The sequence below is a fragment of the Callithrix jacchus genome, chromosome 8 (genome assembly GCF_049354715.1).
Source record: "Callithrix jacchus isolate 240 chromosome 8, calJac240_pri, whole genome shotgun sequence".
Lineage (NCBI taxonomy): Eukaryota > Metazoa > Chordata > Mammalia > Primates > Cebidae > Callithrix > Callithrix jacchus.
The window spans coordinates 127,330,787-127,352,668 of NC_133509.1; the positions used below are offsets into that span (position 1 = coordinate 127,330,787).

A 21,882-nucleotide genomic window follows, 5' to 3' on the forward strand; every position below is an offset into this window, starting at 1 on the left:
CAAGAAGGAATAAAAACAGGGAAAGTTAAAACTGCACAGAGTTCACTGTTCTTACTAAGGTCCAACTGGTTTTTTTAAATAGACATTCCTTGGATGCTGCAAACCTTAGGTTAATTCCAGAGGTCGGAAAAAGTTGATTCTGACAACTTTTTGCCATTGTTCTCATTGCTTTTATAAAAAATAAAAGTTGCAGAGGTCTTCCCTCCACCATTTCATTGACAAGCAGGCCAGTTTTTAACCTGCATGTACACACCTACATTCAATGGCTTATTAAGGAAACTATGCTTACACTCAATGGCGTATGAGGCCTCTTTTCCTCCGTTGAATTTTTTGTGGATTCCCTTTGTAGGGGCTAATGAGATCTGGACTGCCAGCCAGGACAGCCACCTTTTAGTCTTGTGCCTGTCTTGACTATAGGACCTTGGGACAAAGGAGCCGAAATTTCCAGAATACCTACTGTGTGTCAGGCCTTCTGAGCTGGGTGTTTTATGTACACTCTGTCACATCATTCTTGCAACAACCTAGAAAGAGATAACTTTCTCAGGCCAGGAGCGGTGGCTCAAGCCTATAATCCCAGCACTTTGGGAGGCTGAGGCAAGTGGATCATGAGGTCAAGAGATTGAGACCATCCTGGTCAACAAGGTGAAACCCCATCTCTACAAAAATTAGCTGGGCATGGTGGGTGGCTCACACCTGTAGTCCCAGCTACTCAGGAGGTTGAGGCAGAGAATTGCTTGAACCCAGGAGGCGGAGGTTGCGGTGAGCCGAGATCCCGCCATTGCACTCCAGCCTGGGTAACAAGAGCGAAACTCCATCTCAAAACAACAACCAAAAAAAAAGAAAAAGGAAAAGAAAAAAGAGATAACTTTCTCATTTAACAGATGAGGAAACCAATAAGATGCAAAGTACTGAGCACTGTGCCTGCTGCACATGGCGAATACTGGATGTGTTGATTATTGCTGCCCTGTTGTTGTTACTTCTAAGCTATTATTGTCAGAGGAGGAAGTAGAGTTGAGATTCTCAAGGTCCTTCGGCTTCCAGCCCAGGGCTGTCTGATTCCAAAGCCCAACCATGGTTCACATCCCCATTCCAGCTCCTCCTCTAGGCAAGTCTGTTCCCTCTCTGGGTCTTAATTTCCTTATCCTGTCAAATGAAGGATTTGGAATGACTGAACTGATTCAAGCAACAAACACTTTCTGAATTGTCTTGCCACTTGGTGACATTATGGAGTTCTGTCTTTCTGCAAGGTCAGTTGTGTAGAGTCACATCAGTGGCATTCTCTTATTTAGCTTGAAAATTAAACCGACAGGTAGACTGGCAGGTGTGTGACCCAGTGTATTTCTCTCCCCCTCCTTTCTCTCTCTGCCCCTCCCCACTGCAGAGGCCAGAGGGGACAAAGTCAAGTGGGTGTTCACCTGGCCCCTCATCTTCCTCCTGTGTGTCACCATTCCCAACTGCAGCAAGCCCCGCTGGGAGAAGTTCTTCATGGTCACCTTCATCACTGCCACGCTGTGGATCGCTGTGTTCTCCTACATCATGGTGTGGCTGGTGAGTATGGGGAACAGGGGGTGGGCTGTGTGCACAGCCCAGGAGAGGTAGGGAGCAGGGTTCAAGGCTAACCACAGGTACTGCTGTGCCACCTTTGGTCAAGTCACTGGCCTCACTGACCACAGCATATTTCTCAGTAGAAAAGGGTTTGAATGAGGGGCATGACTCTGTGCTCGGTACCTGGGATGTGGAGACACAGCACTGTGCTTGCCTTCAAGGGTGAGGGGAGGAGACCACCATTTGCCCGGGCAGCCTAAATCACACTGCTCTGGTGCCATAGGCAGAGCAATATGACAGGTGGCTGATCACCAAGCACCCTTGGTTTCCAGGGTCCCAAGGGAATGTGTAGGAAGGAGACTGGAGTTGAGGGAGATGAGGTTGGACACAAGACAGCTTGTTCTGTGCTCCTGCCCAGGAATGCTCCCCCTCCAACTGATGTGCTGGATACTTGTTTAAGCATTTCATATAAACTCTTTCTTATCCTCATAACAACCCCAAGGGATGGGCATTATTATCCCCATCTAACAAATGGGGGAAATTGAGGCATAGAGAAATTGAGTAATTTCCCCAAGGTTACACAGTCAGTGAGTGCTAGAGTTAGGATTAGAACCCAGGTATTGATCTCCTAAGCCCATGAGCTCAACTACTCCTGTAAGCTCCCTCTCAGTTTGCTACTGGACTTTTCAGATTTCATTGAATGGGAGTTTTGCAGGCAGAGAGGCATTGTTGTAGCTCCTCACAAGCTCCCATGGGCACACAGGACAGGTTCCCATATAAACCTTTCATTGACTGGACTGAGTTGGGTCAGGCCACGCAGGAGCCTCCGTCCCCACTCTCTGTATACCACCTAATAGGGTTCCCACTTCTCCTCCTCATTCCCAGGAGCAAAAAGTGGGGAAGTGGTTCCAGCATGGCTGCAGTTCTGTTGATTGTGAAGCTCACTCTCAGCCCCTTACACCCTAGTGGTTAGCATTGTGTCACTTTATTCTCCTTCTAATGGCTGACAGCAGCAGTAGAGAAGGCAAGTGATCTTGATGTGAGAGACAGCAGGGCCAGCAAATGTTCCATCCTGGCACAGAGGCCACCTTTCACTTAACTCCAGAGAAACCGTGCCGTTTAGCGGGGAACAAAGGATCCTGGATCACATGCAAACAGTGCTGAATCCTAGTCCTACCTCTTGCAAACCCTGGAAGCTGGTGATCTCCTCTATGAAGTAAGGGTGATCATGGATCTCTTACAAGGCCACTGGGAGAATGAAAGGAGAGCCCAGCACATTCTAGGCACTTGGCCAATCCTGGCTCTTCCCTCTCCCCAACCCAATTGCGCCTTCCCCCATCCCTCCCAGAGCATTGCTGGGTTCTGCACAGTGCATGGGAGCCATTTTGCCTGGGCTTTCCTGAAATCCCATGCCCCTGGCCTGTTCCCATGCCTCAGATTCTTCCTCAGGCTGATTAGGGACCTGCCCCTGCCTCTGTGTGTGTCCTTACACCTATCAGTGCAGCAGCCCCCCTGTCCCTGTAGCAGAGCCTCCCCGAGACACCAGCTGGTGGAAGGCGCTGCCCCCAGCCTGCTCCCTTTCTCCTGGTACCTGCTTAGAGCTCTGTATCCCAGAAAGAAGCTCAGAACTGACTCTGTGATTGTGTTTTAGTGAATGAATCAAGTCATGTATCAGGAGGAGCAGAACCACTCCAAGCCTCCAGGCCCCCGGCATCTGCCCCAGCCCCAGGCACACACACTTGGAACACCCTGGCCTTGGTTCAGCTGAATGGGGGACATGGGGACACTTTAACATTCAAGTCCGCCCCTGCCAAGGAACTCATTCGTGTCCCTCCTGACCACTCCCTTTCATACCCTACTCCCAGCCTGAAACAGGTGTGGTTAGACAGTGTCAGAAGCATCCAGTAGTTAGCCACTTATTGAAACCAACAGCCAGTTAGAGGTGATTACCTGGTAGCAGTCAGCTGATCATAAGCATCGCTGAATAATGCACAGTTTGGCCACTGAGCAGTGAGATTTCTTATAGTGCCCTTATTGTGTTGAATCAGTGTTGTGTACATTAGACCCAATTTCAACCTAGTCTTACGTCATCTTGTTCAGGCATTGTGAGTTGAGTTTGCAGCATGGCTGGATGCTCATAACAGTAAATATTAGCCATTTTCACCATGAGATGCAGCCAATGCTGTTTCCATGCTTCCATGATGATTAAAGTCCCCATAACCCACTCCATATGGGTGATGTGGGAGAAGAGCTGGAATTAGTTACTATCTAAACTTCTAAACTTCCTAGAGGCTGGGTGTGGTGGCTTACACCAGTAATTCCAGCACTTTGGAAAGCCAAGGCAGGAGGATCACTTGAGCCCAGGAGTTCAAGACCAGTCTGGGCAACATAGTGAGACCCTGTGTCTACAAAACATAAAAAAAATAGCCATTAGCCATGCCTAGTGTAGTTTCAGCTACTCAAGAGGCTGAGGTACAAGAATTGCTTAAACCCAAGAGGTTGAGGCTGTAGTGAGCTGTGATCAGTCCACTGCACCCCAGCCTGGGCTGTAGAGCAGAGCAAGCTCCTGTCTCAAAAAACAAACAAACAAACAAAAACTCCCTAGAAAAAGATGACAATCAGAGATAATGAAAACTGTGCCTTAAGTGAATTGGATTTGCGATTTTTAATTTTTCTGAATAGAATTAAAGGCCAGTCCATCTCTACATTTTAAAGAAAGGATCCAGTGATTTCTCTTACTGGAGTATATTTTCAAAGCAATATTACAAGTAAAGAAAGTATTTTATGACATTTGAGTGGGCATGAGAATCAGGACGATGAAATTAATAAATATGTGAAATTCTTCTGTAGTTACAGAAAATAACAGTATGATTAAATCCGTTCTGTTAATTGTCAGTGAGACAGGACACCCCAGCCCCCACCACTGTGATTTATAAACCCCACCCTTGTTTCTTTTCTTTTCTTTCTTTCTTCTTTTTTTTTTTTTGGATGGAGTCTTGCTCTGTCACCCAGGCCAGAGAGCAGTGGCGTGATCTCAGCGCACTGCAACCTCCGCCTCCTGGGTTCAAGCGATTCTTCTGCCTTGGTCTCCCAAGTAGCTGTGACTACAGGTGTGTGCCACCACGCCCAGATAATTTTTTATATTTACAGTAAAGACAGAGATTCACCGTGTTAGCCAGGATGGTCTTGATCAACTGACCTCCTGATCTGCCCACCTTGGCCTCCCAAAGTACTGGGATTATAGGCAAGAGCCACTGCGTCTGGCCCCTTGTTTCTTAAACCAGGGTTCTGGGGTCACTGGAACAACTTTACTGGGGCACTCTTACCTATGGGTTTGAACTTCAGATAGCCTCAGTTTGGGGGAGTAGAATGGCCTTGTCAGTAAAAGTCTATGAAGAAGGCAGTGCCCAGGGTAGCCTTGATCTCTGCCTATGCAAGGTGTGCTCGCCTGGGCGCCCTGCACTTACCTTCACTATGTCCTGGTGAGGATCCAGCAAGCAGTGAAGCCCCACCTGTCCATCCCCTTCACCTACACCTTTTATTAATATAGCTCTCACCCCCAAGGCTTTGGAAGAATGATTCTTGAATGTCAGTTTCAAAAGGGAGGGGACTTGGAAAGGGATTGTCCATGTCCCCAGCACACTTGTGCGGTTGAGGAAACTGAGGACGAAAGAGAAAACATGACTTCCGTGAAGTCACACAGATAGGACAGGGCCAAGACCAGCCCCTGGGGCTCTGGACTTGAACCTGCTTCCCTGTCTGAAGCCTGAGATTCGGGGGGCTCAGAGGGCCCAGGCTTGGAGTCCAGGGTAAAGCAGGGCTCGTGTGGCATCCCTGGTCCTGAGCACTCTGGATGGTATGTGCATGCACGAGATCTTCCTTCTTTCCATCCTTCCATCCTCTGCCTTCTTAGACTCATCATTCAGGGTAAAAAAAAAAAAGAGGCAGCCCCACTAATTCCAAAATAACCCAGTTTCCCATGCGTACAGTGTCTCTAATACTGGGAATGTCTTGTAAGTCCACATACTGTTGGTTGAGCGCTCGTGTCTCCACCCGATCCCGCAGGTGACTATTATCGGATACACACTTGGGATCCCGGATGTCATCATGGGCATTACTTTCCTGGCAGCAGGGACAAGTGTTCCAGACTGCATGGCCAGCTTAATTGTGGCAAGACAAGGTACGGATTATGCCCCAGCCCTCACAGTCACACAGGCTGCCGCGTCCTCAGCCCTGCCTGACTTACAGTTGATCAAGCTGTGGCTCTTGTGACTGGCAGTGGTCAAGTCCTGCTATGGAGAAAACCTGTGACATCTAGAAAGCATCATTTATTCAATTCCATCCAGGGAGAGAAAGCTACCAAGATGAACTCCTCCAGACCTCTCTCTAGAAGCCTTTGCTAGGGTGGTTATATAAAAACAAAAATGTTCTGAGATCAGCAGTTAATGTGAGATTGAACAGAGGCCAAACCCAGACTTTATACAGCAAATGAGCTAATAAGAAGAAACGTTCTGGTCCCAGAAAGGCAAAGCACAGGCATCCTGTACATCCAACCCCCCCATTCTTCTTCTGACCTCTAGAATGTCTGTAACATTGGGGTTTGTTTGGTGGTTTTTGTTTTGGGTATCGTACATGGCATGGGCTGAGCAAGACGAGGAATGAGTGTATGGGCTTTGCTGGTGGAACAAAAGATCTGTAGCAAGTGAGGGTTTTACTGACTTCTCCTTTTCTGCTAGCGAGGTAGCATCCCAGCATGGGCATCCACAGATGTTCCTCGCAGCGCAGAGTTTGAAAGTACTGGGATGGGGATAGGTGAATAATGGAGTGAAATCTCACAGAAGACACGAGAAGAGAATAGTGCCCGAAGAGAAAGGCTGGCTTTGGGAAGAGGGACCGGATATTTGACTCCTCCAAGATAGAGCAAGGTTGATTGGTTGGTTAGTGAGTTGGGCCTGAGAAACCACGAGAGAAAGGAAGAGTGGGAGTATGTTTGCTGGTAGTCAGGGCCCTTACAGAGCATGGGGACAGTTAGGGACAGCAGCTGAGGGGAATGGAATTTAACTGGGTGACCTTCTATGTGAGCATGTTAGTTCCCTAGGGGAGTCATAAAAGTGCCACAACTGAGTGCCTTGAAACAACAGAAGTTCATCATCTCATAGCGCTGGCAGCTAGAAGTCTGAAAGCTGGGCATCAGCAGGGCCATGGTCCCTTGAAGGCTCTAGAAGAGGACCCTTCCTTTCCCCTTCCTAGCTTCCAGTGTTCACCACAGTCCTTGGGTCTCCCTGGCTTGTAGCTGAAACACTTCAATCTCTACCTCTGCCTTCAGGCTGCATTCTTCCCTCTGTATATCTGTCCAAACCTCCTCCTCCTCCTCCTCCTCCTCCTCCTCCTCCTCCTCCTCCTCCTCCTCCTCCTCCTCCTCCTCCCTCTCCTCCTTCTCCTCCTTTCTTCTTCTTCCTTCTTCTTTCTTCTTCCTTCCCCCTCCTCCTCCTGCTTCTACCTCCTCCCCTCCTCCCCTCCTCCCCGTCCTCCCACTCATCTCCCTCCTCTTCTTCGCCTCCTCCTCCTCCTTCTTTTTTTTTTTTTTTTTTGTGATGGAGTCACACTCTGTTGCCCAGGCTGGAGTACAGTGGCGCAATTGTGGCTCACTGCAGCCTCTGCCTCCTGGGTTCAAGCAGTGCTCCTGCCTCAGCCTCCTGAGAAACCAGGACTACAGGCACGTGCCACCACACCCAGTTAATTTTTCTATTTTTAGTAGAGATGGAGTTATGCCACATTGACCAAGCTGGCCTCGAACTCCTGGACTGAAGTGATCTGCCTGCCTCAGCCTCCCAAAGGGCTGGGATTACAGGCGTGAGCCACTGCGCCCGGCCAACTTCCTCCTTCTTTTGAGGACACCAGTTATCAGATTAGAACCTACCCCAATTCAGTATGACCTGCCTTAATTTGAGTACGTCCTCAAAGAGCCTATTTCCAAATAAAGCCAGTCACAGGTTCCAGGTGGACATGAAGGGGGCAGGGTACTCAGCCCAGGACAGTGAGTAGAGGGAAAGCTGGTGAGCACCAGGGGCCTGGCGGATGTTCAGCGACATGAACTTGGTGGGATTCAGTCATGCCAGCTCCAGCGTGATGACAACTTCATCCCTAGTCGTGATGAACAGATGACAAGTTCATCCCCAGTTGCGGTCGGCTGGGTGGACACAGTGGGAAGTCAGTGTGTAGCTTACACAGCTGCACCCAGAGATCGGGTTAGAGAGCGGTGTCAGGGTGCTGGATGTTTAAGGACTTGCAGGAGTGTCCCAAGTGTCCCACGAAGGTCAACAGAGAGTCTCTTTTAGGACCAAGGGACAGATGGGGCTCTGAAGCAGGACATCATCTCAGAGTGGCCATAGTGAAATATGCAAGTACAGAAACTGAGGAAGGGTGAGGCCAGGGGTGGGGTGTGCAGTTGTCCTCAGGATAACATTGATATGATTGACAGGGACTCCAACAAACGTGTTTAAAAATAGCTTCCTGGCTGGGCATGTGGCTCACGTCTGTAATCCCAGCACTTTGGGAGGCTGAGGCAGGCAGATCACCTGAGGTCAGGAGTTCGAGACCAGCCTGGCCAACATGGCAAAACCCCATCTCTATTAAAAAAAAAAAATTAACTAGGCTTGGTGGCCTGTGCCTGTAGTCGCAGCTGCTCAGAGGGTAAGGCGAGAGAATTGCTTGAACTTGGGAGGTGGATGTTGCAGTGAGCTGAGATTGCGCCACTACACTCCAGCCTGGGTGACAGAGAGAGACTTCATTACAAATAAAAAGAAAGAGGAAAAGAAGAAAGAGGAGGAAGAGAAGTAGAAGGAGAAAAAAAGAAAAAAAAATAGCTTCCTGATGACAAAAGATGGAAGAACCCCTGTTCAGAGTCTGCTGCACGAACCAGGAGGCCACGCAGCGTGTGCTCTACTGCAAAGGCACCATATCCGGGGCTCCCTCCAGGCCCCCAGCACAAAGCATGGACCCAGCCCTGAGCATCAGCTTGACCTGGGAGCTTGTGAGAAATGCAGACTCCCAAGCCCTGCCCAGGCCCACTGAATCAGAATCTGCATTTTCACAAGACCCCTAGGTGATTCCTGAGCTTGCTAAAGTTTGAGTCACACTGCCCTAGAAAGTCCTCAAAGGCCCACACAGCTGCCGGCAGCCCCGTTTGTGCAGAGCAGGAAGTCCACTAAACCTGAGACCCGCTCTTTCCCTCCTCTGCAAATTCAGGCACCTTTCTATACCCTGGACCTGCTGGAGTGCCTGCCCCTTCACCAGGGGCAGCTAGCTGGGCCTCTGCAGTTGTTGGACATTCCTACGTCTTGCCAGGCACTGGGAGACCAGAAGGCCAGTTTCCCAGAGACACCACCCCTAATAGGACTAAGTTGCTGAGGTTTTGAAGTCACTCAGAACAGTGCTTGGGGAAGGCTGGGAGGAGGAGTGTAAGGGGTCAACAGATGACAGCAAAGACCAAGGGAGGAAGAGGTGACCAGCTACGTGACAGGCAGGCTGGCGGTCGGACAGAGATGGGCCTACTGTCTGGGTACCGATTCGAGTTGGCCACCATGCATTCCAGCTACCAAAGCAAGGTTGTAAATCTAGGCATTTGTGTTTCAGGTTTGTTCATTCCAAAAACATGTATGTGTGTGCCAGGTTAGGAGAGTAGTGAGGAAATATGGCTAAACGGCCGGGTTCGGGCAGATTCCAGCCAGTACGAGTCTTACTTATAAAAGTTTGCTTTCTTAATTATATGCCTCTCCAGTTACTAGCTTCCTGATTGTGTGGCTAGCTGAATACTGGACAGCTGGACAGGAAGGGGAAGGACGAGGACATGGGCCCCAGCCTCTGATATGCTTCTAGTCTGGTTGAGGAAAGGGAGCTCACCCTTCAGAAACCACTAGGGCATAAAATCCAATGTCCTATGATCCCAGCCAGGTCATGGGTGCTGTTGCCTTCTTCACCTCCCCCTCCTCTTCCTCCTCCTTCCCATCCTCCTCCTTTTTCCCCTCCTCCTCCTCCTTCCCTTCCTCTTCCTCCTTCCCCTCCTCCTCCTTCTTCCTTTCCTCCTCCTCCTTCTTCCTTTCCTCCTCCTCCTTCTTCCTTTCCTCCTCGTCCTTCCTTTCCTCCTCCTCCTTCTTCCTTTCCTCCTCCTCCTTCTTCCTTTCCTCCTCCTCCTTCCTTTCCTCCTCCTCCTTCTTCCTTTCCTCCTCCTCCTTCCTTTCCTCCTCCTCCTTCCTTTCCTCCTCCTCCTTCCCTTCCTCCTCCTTCCTTTCCTCCTCCTCCTTCCCTTCCTCCTCCTCCTTCCCCTCCTCCTCCTCCTTCCCCCTTCCCCTCCTCCTTTTCCTTCCCCTCCTCCTTCTCCTTCCCCTCCTCCTTGTCCTTCCCCTCCTCCTCCTCCTTCCCCTTCTCCTCCTCCTTCTTTCCTTCCTCCTCCTCCTTCCCCTGCTCCTTCTCCTTCCCCTCCTTCTCCTCCTTCCCCTCCTCCTCCTACTTCTTCCCTTCCTCTTCCTTCCCTTCCTCCTCCTCCTCCTTCCCTTCCTCCTCCTTCCCCTCCTCCTCCTTCCCCTCCTCCTCCTTCCCCTCCTCCTCCTCCTTCCCCTTCTCCTCCTCCTTCTTCCCTTCCTCCTCCTTCCCCCCTCCTCCTCCTTCCCTTCCTCCTACTCCTTCCCCTCCTCCTTCCCCTCCTCCTTCTTCCCTTCCTCCTCCTCCTTCTTCCCTTCCTCCTCCTCCTTCTTCCCCTCTTCCTCTTCCTTCCCCTCCTCCTCTTTCCCTCCTCCTCCTCCTCCTCCTTATTCTTTCTCCTCCTCCTCCTCCTCCTCCTCCTCCTCCTCCTCCTCCTCCTCCTCCTCCTCCTCCTCCTCCTCCTCCTCCTCCTCCTCCTCCTCCTCCTCCTTCTTCTTCTTCTTCTTCTTCTTCTTCTTCTTCTTCTTCTTCTTCTTCTTCTTCGTGTGTGATGGAGCCTCACTCTGTAACCCAGGCTAGAATATAGTGGTGCAATCTCAGCTTGCTGCAGCCTCTGCGTCCTGGGTTCAAACAGTGCCCCTGCCTCAGCCTCCCGAGTAGCCAGGACTATAGGCATGTGCCACCACACCCAGCTAATTTTTGTACTTTTAGTAGAGACTAAGTTTTTAAAATTTAGTTCTACTTTTGTTGGCCAGGCTGGTCTTGAACTCCTGGCTTCAAGTGATCCATGATCCACCTGCCTCAGCCTCCAAAAGTGCTGGGATTACCGCCATGAGCCACTGCGCCTGGCTGACTTCCTCCTTCTTATAAGGACACCAGTTATCAGATTAGAACCCCCCCAAATTCAGTATGACTTTACCTTATTTGAGTACATCCTCAAAGAACCTATTTCCAAATAAAGCCACAGTGACAGATCCCAGATGGACATGAAGTGGGGACATGCCTGGGTCCCATATGCTTCAAGGCTTGGTATAAAGAATGCTGGACCAGGTGTCTTCGGGCCACCTGCAAAACACGCCCTTGGGCATATTCCAAGCCTCAGTTCCATCATCTGTGACGTGAGGTGATGCCCCCACGCCGACACCCAGCCCTGGGCAGCTGGGAGCATGAAGTGGGGGACATCTGCTGGAAGTCCTCAGAGAACTTCAGCTGATGAGCCTGGCAGGAGAGATCCTGAAGAGCCCATATGCATCTGCTAGGCCGTCTTTCCCACAAACCGGGTGCCATGAACAACCGAAGTGTATTGTCTCACAGTTCTGGGGGCCAGAAGCCTGAGGGAGAATCTGTTCCGGGCCCCTCTTGCTTCGGTGTCCTTGGCTGTCTTCATCTTTGCCCAGGTTCTCCCTGTGTGTCCAAATTTCTCCTTTTTATAAAGACACCAGTCATATTGGCCCACCCTCAAGACCTCATTTCAACCTGTTACCTCTATAAAGACCTTATCTCCAAATAAAGCCACATTCTTAGGTACTGAGGGTTAGAAATTCAACATCTGAATTTGGAGGGTCACCATTCAACCCATAATAGTCCCCTTTAGGCTTCAGGAAGGGAGCGAATCTCAGGCCTCATGAAATGCTTTTAGAAATGTAAGGTCCTTGAAGAAGGAATTCCTTTCCAAGGAATGGTGCTGATAGAGCAGTTGGAAGAAAGAATATAGGTTTCTGGTGACCCGCTCTTAATAAAAGAGATGTGTCATTGTCCCCTGCAGGTCTTGGGGACATGGCAGTCTCCAACACCATAGGAAGCAATGTGTTTGACATCCTGGTAGGACTTGGCGTACCATGGGGCTTGCAGACCATGGTTGTTAATTACGGATCAACGGTAAGTTCCTCTCACCTTGAACAGACGTGTTTTACCAGAGAGGATAGTGGCATTGGCCCAGTTCCAGCCAGAGGCTCTGGGAGATGCCCTCCTCTTCTCTGTGGCACTCACGTACCCACTTTCCATAACAGCTTCCAGAGCATCCTAGGGATGTCTGCACTTCCACTCCTTATCCTAGCCCACTGGCGTGCCTGTCCCCATCCAGGCCAACTCCTCAGATGAGCAGGGTCATGACTTGAATCCATATTTCCCTGGCCCTTCGTGGCCACATGGTCACCAGTAAACACCTGTGTTTTCCTGATGAGGGAATGCATTGGCCGAGGCATGCTGGGATTTCAGGATGGATTGGCTCCCAGCAGTCAAGAGATTCAGGGCATGTGTGTTTGATTTTCCAGGTGAAGATCAATAGCCGGGGGCTGGTCTATTCGGTGGTCCTGTTGCTGGGCTCTGTCGCTCTCACCGTGAGTGTTTACAATTCCAACACAGATGCCTCATGCATACTTGATTTCATCTGATTCCGCCTCATCACTTACGTGACTCTAAACACCCCTGTCACTTCCCTTGATAGTGAAGGATAAAGGCAAGAAAATGTAGATGTTCACAGATTCTCCCAAGTCCAGTTTCCGCCATGTGCACTGCCACCTCACTGTGCTTTCCCTGGGTAGATAAGAAGTCCCCAGAGGGAGCGAACGGCATTTCCTTCCCGTGGCCTGGCCCCAGTCCCTCTCTAGTGTCATCAGGAGAGAAATCTTCCCCTGCCCATCTGAGCTGACAAATGAGAGGCTTGACATCCCTCAGGATGGCACGTTGGGATAATCGAGGCTTCCTTCCCCCACATGCTCAGGCCTGTGCTGAGCTCTTGACTTTGGCATCACTTTATTCTCTCCTTACAACCACCTGATGAGGGAGGTACTATCATCATTCCCACTGCAGAAGAAATCGGGGCTCAGGGGTTAACTTTCTGGTGTCACAGAATTGGGCAATGGCAAAGCTAGGATTTGAACCCAGGTTACTCTTTTCTGATGGAACTCATAACTTTTGACCCCCAATGCTCCAGTGAGGTTCCTGGGATCCAGCCCCAGGGAGCCTTGATTAAGGGACAAGGAGGAAGGCAGTGGAAGGAAGAGTAGAAGGGTCAGGGAGGAATGTAGGATAATTCTGTGCTTTAACCCTCTACCCCAAACACACACACACACACACACACACACACACACACACACAGAGCGAGAGAGAGCGAGAGAGAGAGAGAGAGAGAGAGAGCAGACATTTGCAAAGCCAGGGATCCATAGGAGGCTTGGAAATTGTTCTAAGGAAGTGGGGGGAAAGATCATGGTGCCACGCTCTGAAGCACAGCACAGGGATCATCCAACTAAAACCCCTGTTTGTCTCTAGAGAAGGCCTGGGCAAGGAGGACCACATGCTTATGACTGGCCAGGAGGAAGTGACGTGCCTGCCTGGGCTGGGTCGGTCCTACGAGGGCAGCTGCTGTGTGTCCCTGAGTCAATGCGGCTGGGCCAGAGACTCACCCTTTCATGGGGCAAGTCTAAGCCCTCTCACTTATTCAGGTCAAACTGAGGGTCTTCCTGCAGCAGCCCCTATTCTTGCCCACATTCTGCAGAATGTTCTAGGCTTCCTCACGTAGGTGTCACTTTTTTATAGAAATGCCTCTTGTATTTCTTTGTCCTGCAAGCCTAGCTCCCGCACTCTGTCCTCCCAGGTCCTCGGTATCCACCTAAACAAGTGGCAGCTGGACCGAAAGCTGGGCGTCTACGTGCTGGTTCTCTACGCCATCTTCTTGTGCTTCTCCATAATGATAGAGTTTAACGTCTTTACCTTCGTCAACTTGCCAATGTGCCGGGAAGATGATTAGCGCTGAGTCGTGGCCCCTGGGAGCTGATCTGGACACCCTGTGACACTGGCGTCCTCCTCTCCCCACCACCCCCAACCACAGGTCTCTCCTGCATAGGCAGCCACCGTCTGTTCTTTCACGCACTGGAAGGAAGAGTCATGTGGTCTTTGTCTGGTCACAGGCCAGGCTGCCGGGCATCCTCCTCCTCCTTGGAGTTCCGTCCCTGCAAGGCTGGATTTGGGGGACATTATCTGAGCAGCTTCCAAGACCCCTGAGCTGCCAACTGCAGAGATGTGTGGGCATCTCGTCTCTCCTGCACACGTTAGTCAGAAGGACTTCTGCATGCAGTTTGTCTTTCTGTTCCACAGGCAGCCTTGAAAATGAGGTCATTTGTAAGCATGAGCGCTCAGAGGGCAGGTGCAAAATAGGAATGTTGTTCTGAAGTGTCACCTCCGACCCAGAGGTGGTTCCTTAGGCAGCAAGTGCTCCTGGGAGCCTCTGACTTCTGCCAGAAACACCCATGGTTTGGAAGAGGCAAGACCTCAACCTGTTGGGGGTTTAGGGCCCATGATGGCAGACATTCTACCCCTTTTCCTGGAAAAACTGTAAGAATGAAAATAATTTTTTCTGCAGAAGAGAGAAAATGAGTGAATATTCTTCCCACTTTAATTGATGCATTCAGAGAATAAGCAATGAAATATGAGAATAAGCAAGGAAACATCATCTAGGTCATCATACTTGAAAACTTCCATTCCATATGAAAGGATCGTGATACAGACCAGAAAGGTCACGAGCATAGAGACACAGATCCTCTGTGCACCATCTTGCATTGGTGCTGAGTTGCCTGGTTCGGGATAGAGAAAAAGGGGAGAGACGGATGTGGAAAGGTGCTAACTCAGAGACTGGAGATTATAGTTTACAGCTGTACTTTCCAGATCTTCTATGTGACAATGCACTGTCCATGTGGGTTTGTCACGTCTTTGTTAACACTCTAGTTTCAGAACTACCCTGTGGAAAGGCCCAGTTGTTAATATGCCCAACAAATTTCATAGCCTGCTGAACTGGACTGAGTATCCGAAGTGCTGGTTAGTGACGAGAAGAGAGATTGCCTGCAGCACCACAGATTGCTTTCTGGTTAGCGGAAGGCAAGTGTGAAAATCATAATTTAGAATATTTATAGAGCTAAGCTTCTGGAATCATGTCATTTACATGTGAAAGGCCACAAATGGGATGCTGACTCAAAACTAGATAGAAAGTTATAAAATAATTTTCCACCACTTCATAGCTCTCAAATATATATTTAAAAGATGTATGAATACAAACCAGGTATGGTTTCTAAAAAAAGAAAGCACAATTAATTTTATAGAGAGGTTTTTTATTTTTTTAATATTTCTATTGCAAAAGTCTATCCGATTTGATGCACTTTGAATATTGAGATATTTTGCACGGATGAATGTATGGGAACTACCCATGATGATGTAAGAAGAAAGAACATTTTTCCTGATTCACCAGACATCGCTTGCAACTTAGTGATGAGTTTAAATCCAGTAGCTAATCCCTTCCTGAGACTCAAAGATGGTGACCCGGGTGGAAATTTCTGTGCTCTTTAGGGCCTCCTGAGTTTCAAAAGGAGAAAGTGTTCATGCTTGTGTCGCTGACTTCCCTGTTGCGTGAGCCTGCCATGGGCCCTCACCCCCACCCCCAGGCTTCTATTCGGGATTCACATCAGTATTTGTATCATAGCTACGCCAAGTTCAGGTTTTTCTCTTTTTTTTTTTTTACCTAGAAATTGGGTTCAATGGTCTTCCACTTGAGGATGAGGGTGATTTTCCTAAGAAATCAGCAAAGCATGAAAGCAGGGACCCTGCAGTTCACCAGTATAAACTTTAGCTTCAGGGACTCCAGAGCCCTTGAGTCCACTCTGTGCCCTGAGTAGCTTAGTTCCCCTGTCCCTCCCATCTTACAGGCTCAGCCAGGTTCCAAAGTGCTTCTGTCTCTGTTTTGATTCTTCAAATGGTCCTGTGATATATGTAGGGATTATTCTCCCCATTTAACAGAAAGTAGTGTCTTCGAGAGGTCAAGGGACTCTAGTTCAGTGGCCAGTCATAGCAGAAGGGAGGCCAAGCACCAGCCCATCACCCCTCCCAGTCCAGCCTCTGAGTTGGCCACACTTGGGGAGTGAGTGTGGATGTGACTTCATCCTCCTGGTTGGTACTTACAGTTTGAGTCAAAACCTCTTCAATATATCATCAACTCCTGGGTTCCTCAGGTCGTATCCTAATATCAGTCCCTATCCAATGCCTCTATTTTCTTGAAAAAAGAAAGACCAAAAATTGTTTTTAGCTATGACAAGGCACAGGCCACGTGGCGCCTGATGGTGTCCCTGCTGGTTTCGATCTCTGAAGGCTTGTGTAGCTTTCAGAGCATACATTTCCTAATTACCCTCCTCTTCCTCAGCAGAATCCATTTGAGATTATAAATGGATACTCTTAGTCTCTAAAGTTGCAGTTAGAAACTAAAATAATCTTTTTAATATGTGATGTGCTCCTCTTGGCTGATTTTCTTTTGACTTTAATGTGCCAATGTAACTTCCTTTAAAGGATCTATGCATCTATTAAATCTAGAAAACTGTGTGTACACTGTAGGTGGAAAATTCTCTTTTTTAACTAAATATTTTTCCATCACAAGTTTAAAAACTTGCATGATTAATTAGGCCATCCTTTTTAAATTACGCTTTCATCACTATGCAGGATTACTTTATTTTATTCCCAAAGCTAATTAGCATGGGGTAATTACTCTGGTACAGAAATAGGCAATTGGAAAAAATGAATTTAGCTCTTCTCATTGAGGGCAGGAAAGAAGGAAAAAACAAACCATTGTACTCAGATGGAAAATGCCTATAGACACAGGAGCAGGTGGTTCCTGTGGACTTCTGGTTTGGAATTTGGCCTCCCCAGGTCAAGCATGGTCAAGGTGGAAGGTGTCCAGTATCTTGAGAACCTGGCCCTGGAGGAAGGTTCTGGGTCAGCTGCAGTGAGAGACTGGTGATTAAGGACACCGTGAGCAGGACAGAGTCCTCACCTTACCCACCCATCCTTCCTGTTACCCACAGCCTGCTGGCCCTTGTGTCTCTTCCCCTTGTCACTCGTGTCTCCTCTTTATGCACAGAGCTGGGTGCTCTTACAAATTTTCTTGTTTTTAGTTTTTGAGACAGCATCTCGCTCTGTCGCCCAGACTGGAGTGCAGTGGTGCCATCTTGGCTCATTGCAAACTCCGCCTCTCGAGTTCCAGCAATTCTCTTGCCTCATCCTCTCAAGTAGCTGGGATTATAGGTGCTTGCCACCACACCCAGCTAATTTTTGTATTTTTACTAGAAACGGGGGTTTCACCATGTTGGCCGGGCTGGTCTTGAACTCCTGACTGCAGGTGATCCACCCACTTCAGTTTCCCAAAGTGCTGGGATTACATGTGTAAGCCACCACACCCAGGCTGACCTTGTGAATTTTCAGCTGCTCATTACCCCTCACTTGTTAGGGTTGTTTCTTGCTTTTGCCCCTGTGGGTACCCTGCCTTGACAGACCCAAGCTGCTGAAAAGGCACCAAGCTTCCCTGACCAGGTGGGGTGTCCTGCAGACCCTGACCAAAGCCCGTTCCTGGGCGCTCCGGGTCCAGGTTTCCTCCGCCTGCTCTTCCCTGTTAATGGGAGTTTGCAAGCCTAATAGCATCAGCAGGAGCCCACATCTCAGAGAACCCCCGACTCCCAGCACAGACCAGGAATTCAGGAAGGGTGTGGGTTGTGTCATTGCTGGATACCCTGCTTTCTCCTCTCTGCATCCTGGGGCCCCTCCCCCTCCTTAAAGCTGGGGTGGACTGAGGGACAGGAGAGGCAGAGGAGAGGATCAGAGTTCATCGCCTGCTGGGAAAAAGCAAGAGCGAATCCCAAGCCAGCGGCTGGGGCTGCCTTCCGTGCCTTCCTGCCACGTGAGACGGGTGACTGAGGCTTAGAAAACTGGAACTCAAAGGTTCTGTTGCCGTATGTTGGAACTTTCCCCCTGGGATTCAGCAGTTGAGAAGCAGAGTCCTTTCTGCCCAGGGTGAATGGGTCCTTGGGGCAGGGGTTGGTCTTTTGTCTCCCACCCCTATCTTTCCTTTCCTTCCTGGCCATGCTCCTCCCTGGCTGGAAAAAGGTGGCTGTGCTGTTCCTGTGATCACTCTCAGCAAATGCTTGTGGCTCAAATAAACAAAGAACTTAACCTGTTAGGGTGAAAATCCTCAGGAGATTGTACCCAAATGCCATGCTTTAAACATTCATGGTCTCTCTAATGCCCTCTTAGACGTGATTTGCATAGGGGATGTTCTTCCCTGGGGGCAGTTAGCAGGCATACATGGGGCATCTGAGGTGGTCCTCATCTTGGCAGCTTTGTTGCCACACTGTGCCCATAGAAACTTCTAGAAATTTCTGAAAATGCTCTGTGTGCAGATCTTGGATGGCAGGAAGTCCATCAACCCCTACCCAATCCTAGGCCCAAAGCACTACCCTTGCCCTCTCTTTATGTGTGCGCACCCAGAGGATTTCCTGTAGCTCATCCTGTGAGCCCCTCAGGCTTGAAGCCTCCCTCTGGGGCTTCTCAAAGCACGGAGAGGGGCCCTTCCTGTCCTTTGGGAAAACCTTCCCCACTGTGTCAGTTATATGGGAACAAGAGCAAGGGGATCTTTCTCTAGGCCTGTCCCACAGGGCAGAGAACATGGGATTTTGCTGTTCACTTTGACCCACAACCTTTGCCAGCCTGGCTTGTGTGGGGGCCCCTTCACCTTGCTGCAAAGAGCTGTTCCCCAAAGGGCCTATCCACAGGGTACAGGTTTTTTTGTTTTTGAGATGGAGTCTTGCTCTGTGCCCAGGCTAGAATGCAGTGGCTCAATCACAGCTCACTGCAACCTGCCCCTCCTGGGTTCAAATGATTCCCCTGTCTCAGCCTCCTGAGTAGCTGGGACTACAGGTGCCCACCACTGTGCTCTGCTAATTTTTGTATTTTTAGTAGAGATGGGGTTTCACCATCTTGGCCAGGCTGATCTTGAACTCCTGATCTCATGATCCATCCGCCTTGGATTCCCAAACAGCTTCGATTACAGGCGTGAACCACTGTGCCTAGCCAGGGTACAGGTGTTAAAAAGGCTTTTTTTTTTTTTTTTTTTGTGAGAGGGTATCGCTTTTTTGCCCAGGCTGAAGTGCAGTGGTGCCATCTTGGTTCATTGTAACCTCCGCCTCCCGGGTTCAAGCGATTCTCCCACCTAAGCCTCCCAGGTAGTTGGGACTACAGGCACACACCACCACACCCAGCTAATTTTTGCACTTTTAGTAGAGGAGTTTTGCCATGTTGGTCAGGCTAGTTTTGAACTCCTGACCTCGAGTGATCCCCCTACCTCGGCCTCCCAGAGTGCTGAGATTACAGGCATGAGCCACTGTGCCTGGCCAAAAAAGACATTTTGATTTAGATTGCTGTATTTGCTTGTTGATAAAGAAAACTAAATTGGGACACTAATTTTGTGCTCAGCTTTAGGCTGGGTAGCTAATGGGAGGATGTCCAGCCTGTCACTGTGCTCCCAACCCAAGGAAAGGGGTGCCTGCCCGAAGTCAGGAGAAGAGGTGCTTCCCTTCCATTCTGTAACCATGGTGGCACTGTCTTTTCAGGGAAGCGAGCTGAGAGGTTTTAGGGCTTTGATTATTTTATGAGGGTTTTAAAACTCCTAACTTTTCAATGACAAATGGCTCCCAGGTGCCATTGTCTCTGTTAAACCCTCAAACATTCTCGAGCACACACTGCCAGGGGCACAGGTGGTCTTTCGTCTTTTGCCTGCATGTTTCTAAGGCTCTTTATCAGATCTCACAGTGTCAGTGTCCAGCTGTCAAAGTTGTGACTCTTCCTCCTGCTTTTAACGGGGCTGACAAAATACTCTCTTCTAGGCTAGGATGATGTCTGATGCTGGGATGTTCTTGTACCGGGACTTGAGGGCACAGGTGGCATCTCTGAGAGCTGAAATCCACACGGTGCCTCTGGGAAAGTTGAGCCCTTGGCTGTGTGGCTTTTCCATCCCTTGGATTTACAGGTCTGGGAATCGGCGGCTCCTTAGTTATATAACCCCAGTGAATGCTGGCCTAAGCCAAACCTATTCCCACTGTTGCTAGAATACAAACGGCTGCTTTTTTTTTTTTTCTTTTTGAGAAAGGGTCTCATTCTGTTGCCCAGGCTGGAGCGCAGTGGCTTGATCACAGCTCACAAAAGCCTCAAACTCCTAGGCTCAAGTGATCCTCCTGCCTTGGCCCGCAAAGTGGCCGAGACTACAGGCACATGCCACCACACCCAGCTAATTTCTTTCTTTTTTTTAGAGACAGGGTCTTGCTGTGTTGCTCAGGTAGGTCTTGAACTCCTGGCCTCATGTGATCCTCCTGCCTTGACCTCCCAAAATGCTGGGATTACAAGTGTGAGCCACCGCACCCGGCCCAAGCAGTTGCTTTTTATACAACATGTTGGTTGGGACTTGTCTGTGGACCAAGCCAATAAAATTCTTAATCCTGCAGAGAGTCGGTACCCTCATCACCCCATCACTGGAAAACAAGTGTTTTATGGTATCAAGAGAGGGAATGAGCAGCTTTTGGTTTCTAGATGCATGGTTTGGTGTGATCTGCCTTTGTGCCTAAAGGGAATGTGCAAAGCAACAGAGCCTTCTTTGCTGCCGCTCCAGAATTCTCAACACAGAATTTCCCAAGTCCATTCAGGACAGACATGCGGTCCTCTTTCAATGGAAAAAGAGAGGACTTTCCCCTCCTGAAAATGACTGGAGCGTGAAGAAGGCAGCTCTGTTTTTCCAAACAAGATGTTCTTGTGAGGTTTTCTTTTTTTTCTGGCCACTGGGCATCTCTGCCCTCACCTTTCATTCCTGCCCTCTCAGCTGCAGACCCCATGACCACACTGTCTGCTTCCTTGAGCTTCCTGCATGAGGCTTGGACCTTGGGGACCTGGAGCCCCAGCAGACAGAACTCTGGCTGAGCCATGGTGGCCAGCTCTTGGGGAGCCCAACAGTGGGGGTTGCTGGTCTGTGAGGCTGAGTCTCCATTTCAGAGCACACACTCCCTGGCAGGGCGCCTCTGCCTGTGTCTCCTGCCCAGCAGCCGCCAGCAGGGAGTAGTTGATGCTGTCTGAGCACAAAGAGAGCTTTGATTACCTAGGGAGGAAAAAGGCTGTCAGCGAGATGCAGCCAGGTCCTTGGGTAGATGCAGGAGTTGCTAAGGAAGGGACGGGGCCAGGAGAGGCCAGGCAGATCCAAGATGCCCAAGGGGATGCCAGACGCGGTTCCTGAGGGAGACCTGGGTCTTCCTGGGCCCTGTCCTGACCTACCAAGTAGCAGGTAGATGGAATCAGAGGACTCTTGCTGAAAGAACCTCCTTAAAAACAACCAAAACCAAGAACTTCTGGGGCTGTTCACACATTGTTCGAGATCCCCCTAAGATCGTTCTGGCATGCTGAGCCGCACGCCACGATCTTTGTTCATTCTCTCTCTAATGGACAAAGCAGGAGCATTGAGGTGAAAAGTTGTAAATAATGAGTATGTTTATCCTGCTATTTATTTTTTCAATAACTGTGACCTCCTGCACTGTGAATGCTCTGTGATATGAGATTCTTAGTTTAATAAAACTGTCTTTAAATTTGAATTGATATGATTGGTTACTGAACACTGGCATGAGTTTATTTTTATTGTGAAAAAAAATCTACCGTAAATCTAAACTAAACCTTTCCAAGAAATCTAGCAGTCAGTATTGTAATGCAATATATCAAAATCTGTACACTGTCAATAAAATAAATGAGCACAAGTTGTCTTTCCCTAAATAGAGCTTCTATTCATGTTTTAATAGACACGCACATATTTGTATTTTTGAAAGAATTCTATACATTGGAATAACAGCCATTTGAAACCATTTCTATTTGCATATTAAGAAAAAAATAAACTTCAAAAAGGAGAAGGGTTTGGAGCTTTTTAATGACAATGGTCGGTAATAGATGGAAACAGAGCAGAACTCTCATCAGTTACCTTGGCTAGCATGAGTGAGTCCAGAATGACCCAATCTTAGCTCATCAGCTTCCTAGGATGGCACCTGTGCAGTCACATATGGCCAACATTGGAAGGACACAGGT

The 21,882-nt window shown here is 49.1% G+C and overlaps 1 protein-coding gene across 5 annotated transcripts in view; it reads left to right on the forward strand.

Moving 5' to 3' along the window:
• The window catches only part of SLC24A4 (solute carrier family 24 member 4), a 178,839-nt gene extending 157,263 nt beyond the window's left edge, over nt 1-21,576 (forward strand). For all 5 annotated transcript variants that reach the window (XM_009006465.5, XM_009006466.6, XM_035261308.3 and 2 more), the window contains 5 exons: nt 1,382-1,548; nt 5,611-5,725; nt 11,732-11,844; nt 12,240-12,305; nt 13,562-21,576. In XM_009006465.5, coding sequence (XP_009004713.1) covers nt 1,382-1,548; nt 5,611-5,725; nt 11,732-11,844; nt 12,240-12,305; nt 13,562-13,714 — 614 coding nt within the window. In that variant the 3' untranslated portion in view covers nt 13,715-21,576. The remainder of the gene's footprint in view (nt 1-1,381; nt 1,549-5,610; nt 5,726-11,731; nt 11,845-12,239; nt 12,306-13,561) is intronic.
• Nucleotides 21,577-21,882: the final 306 nt, after the last annotated feature.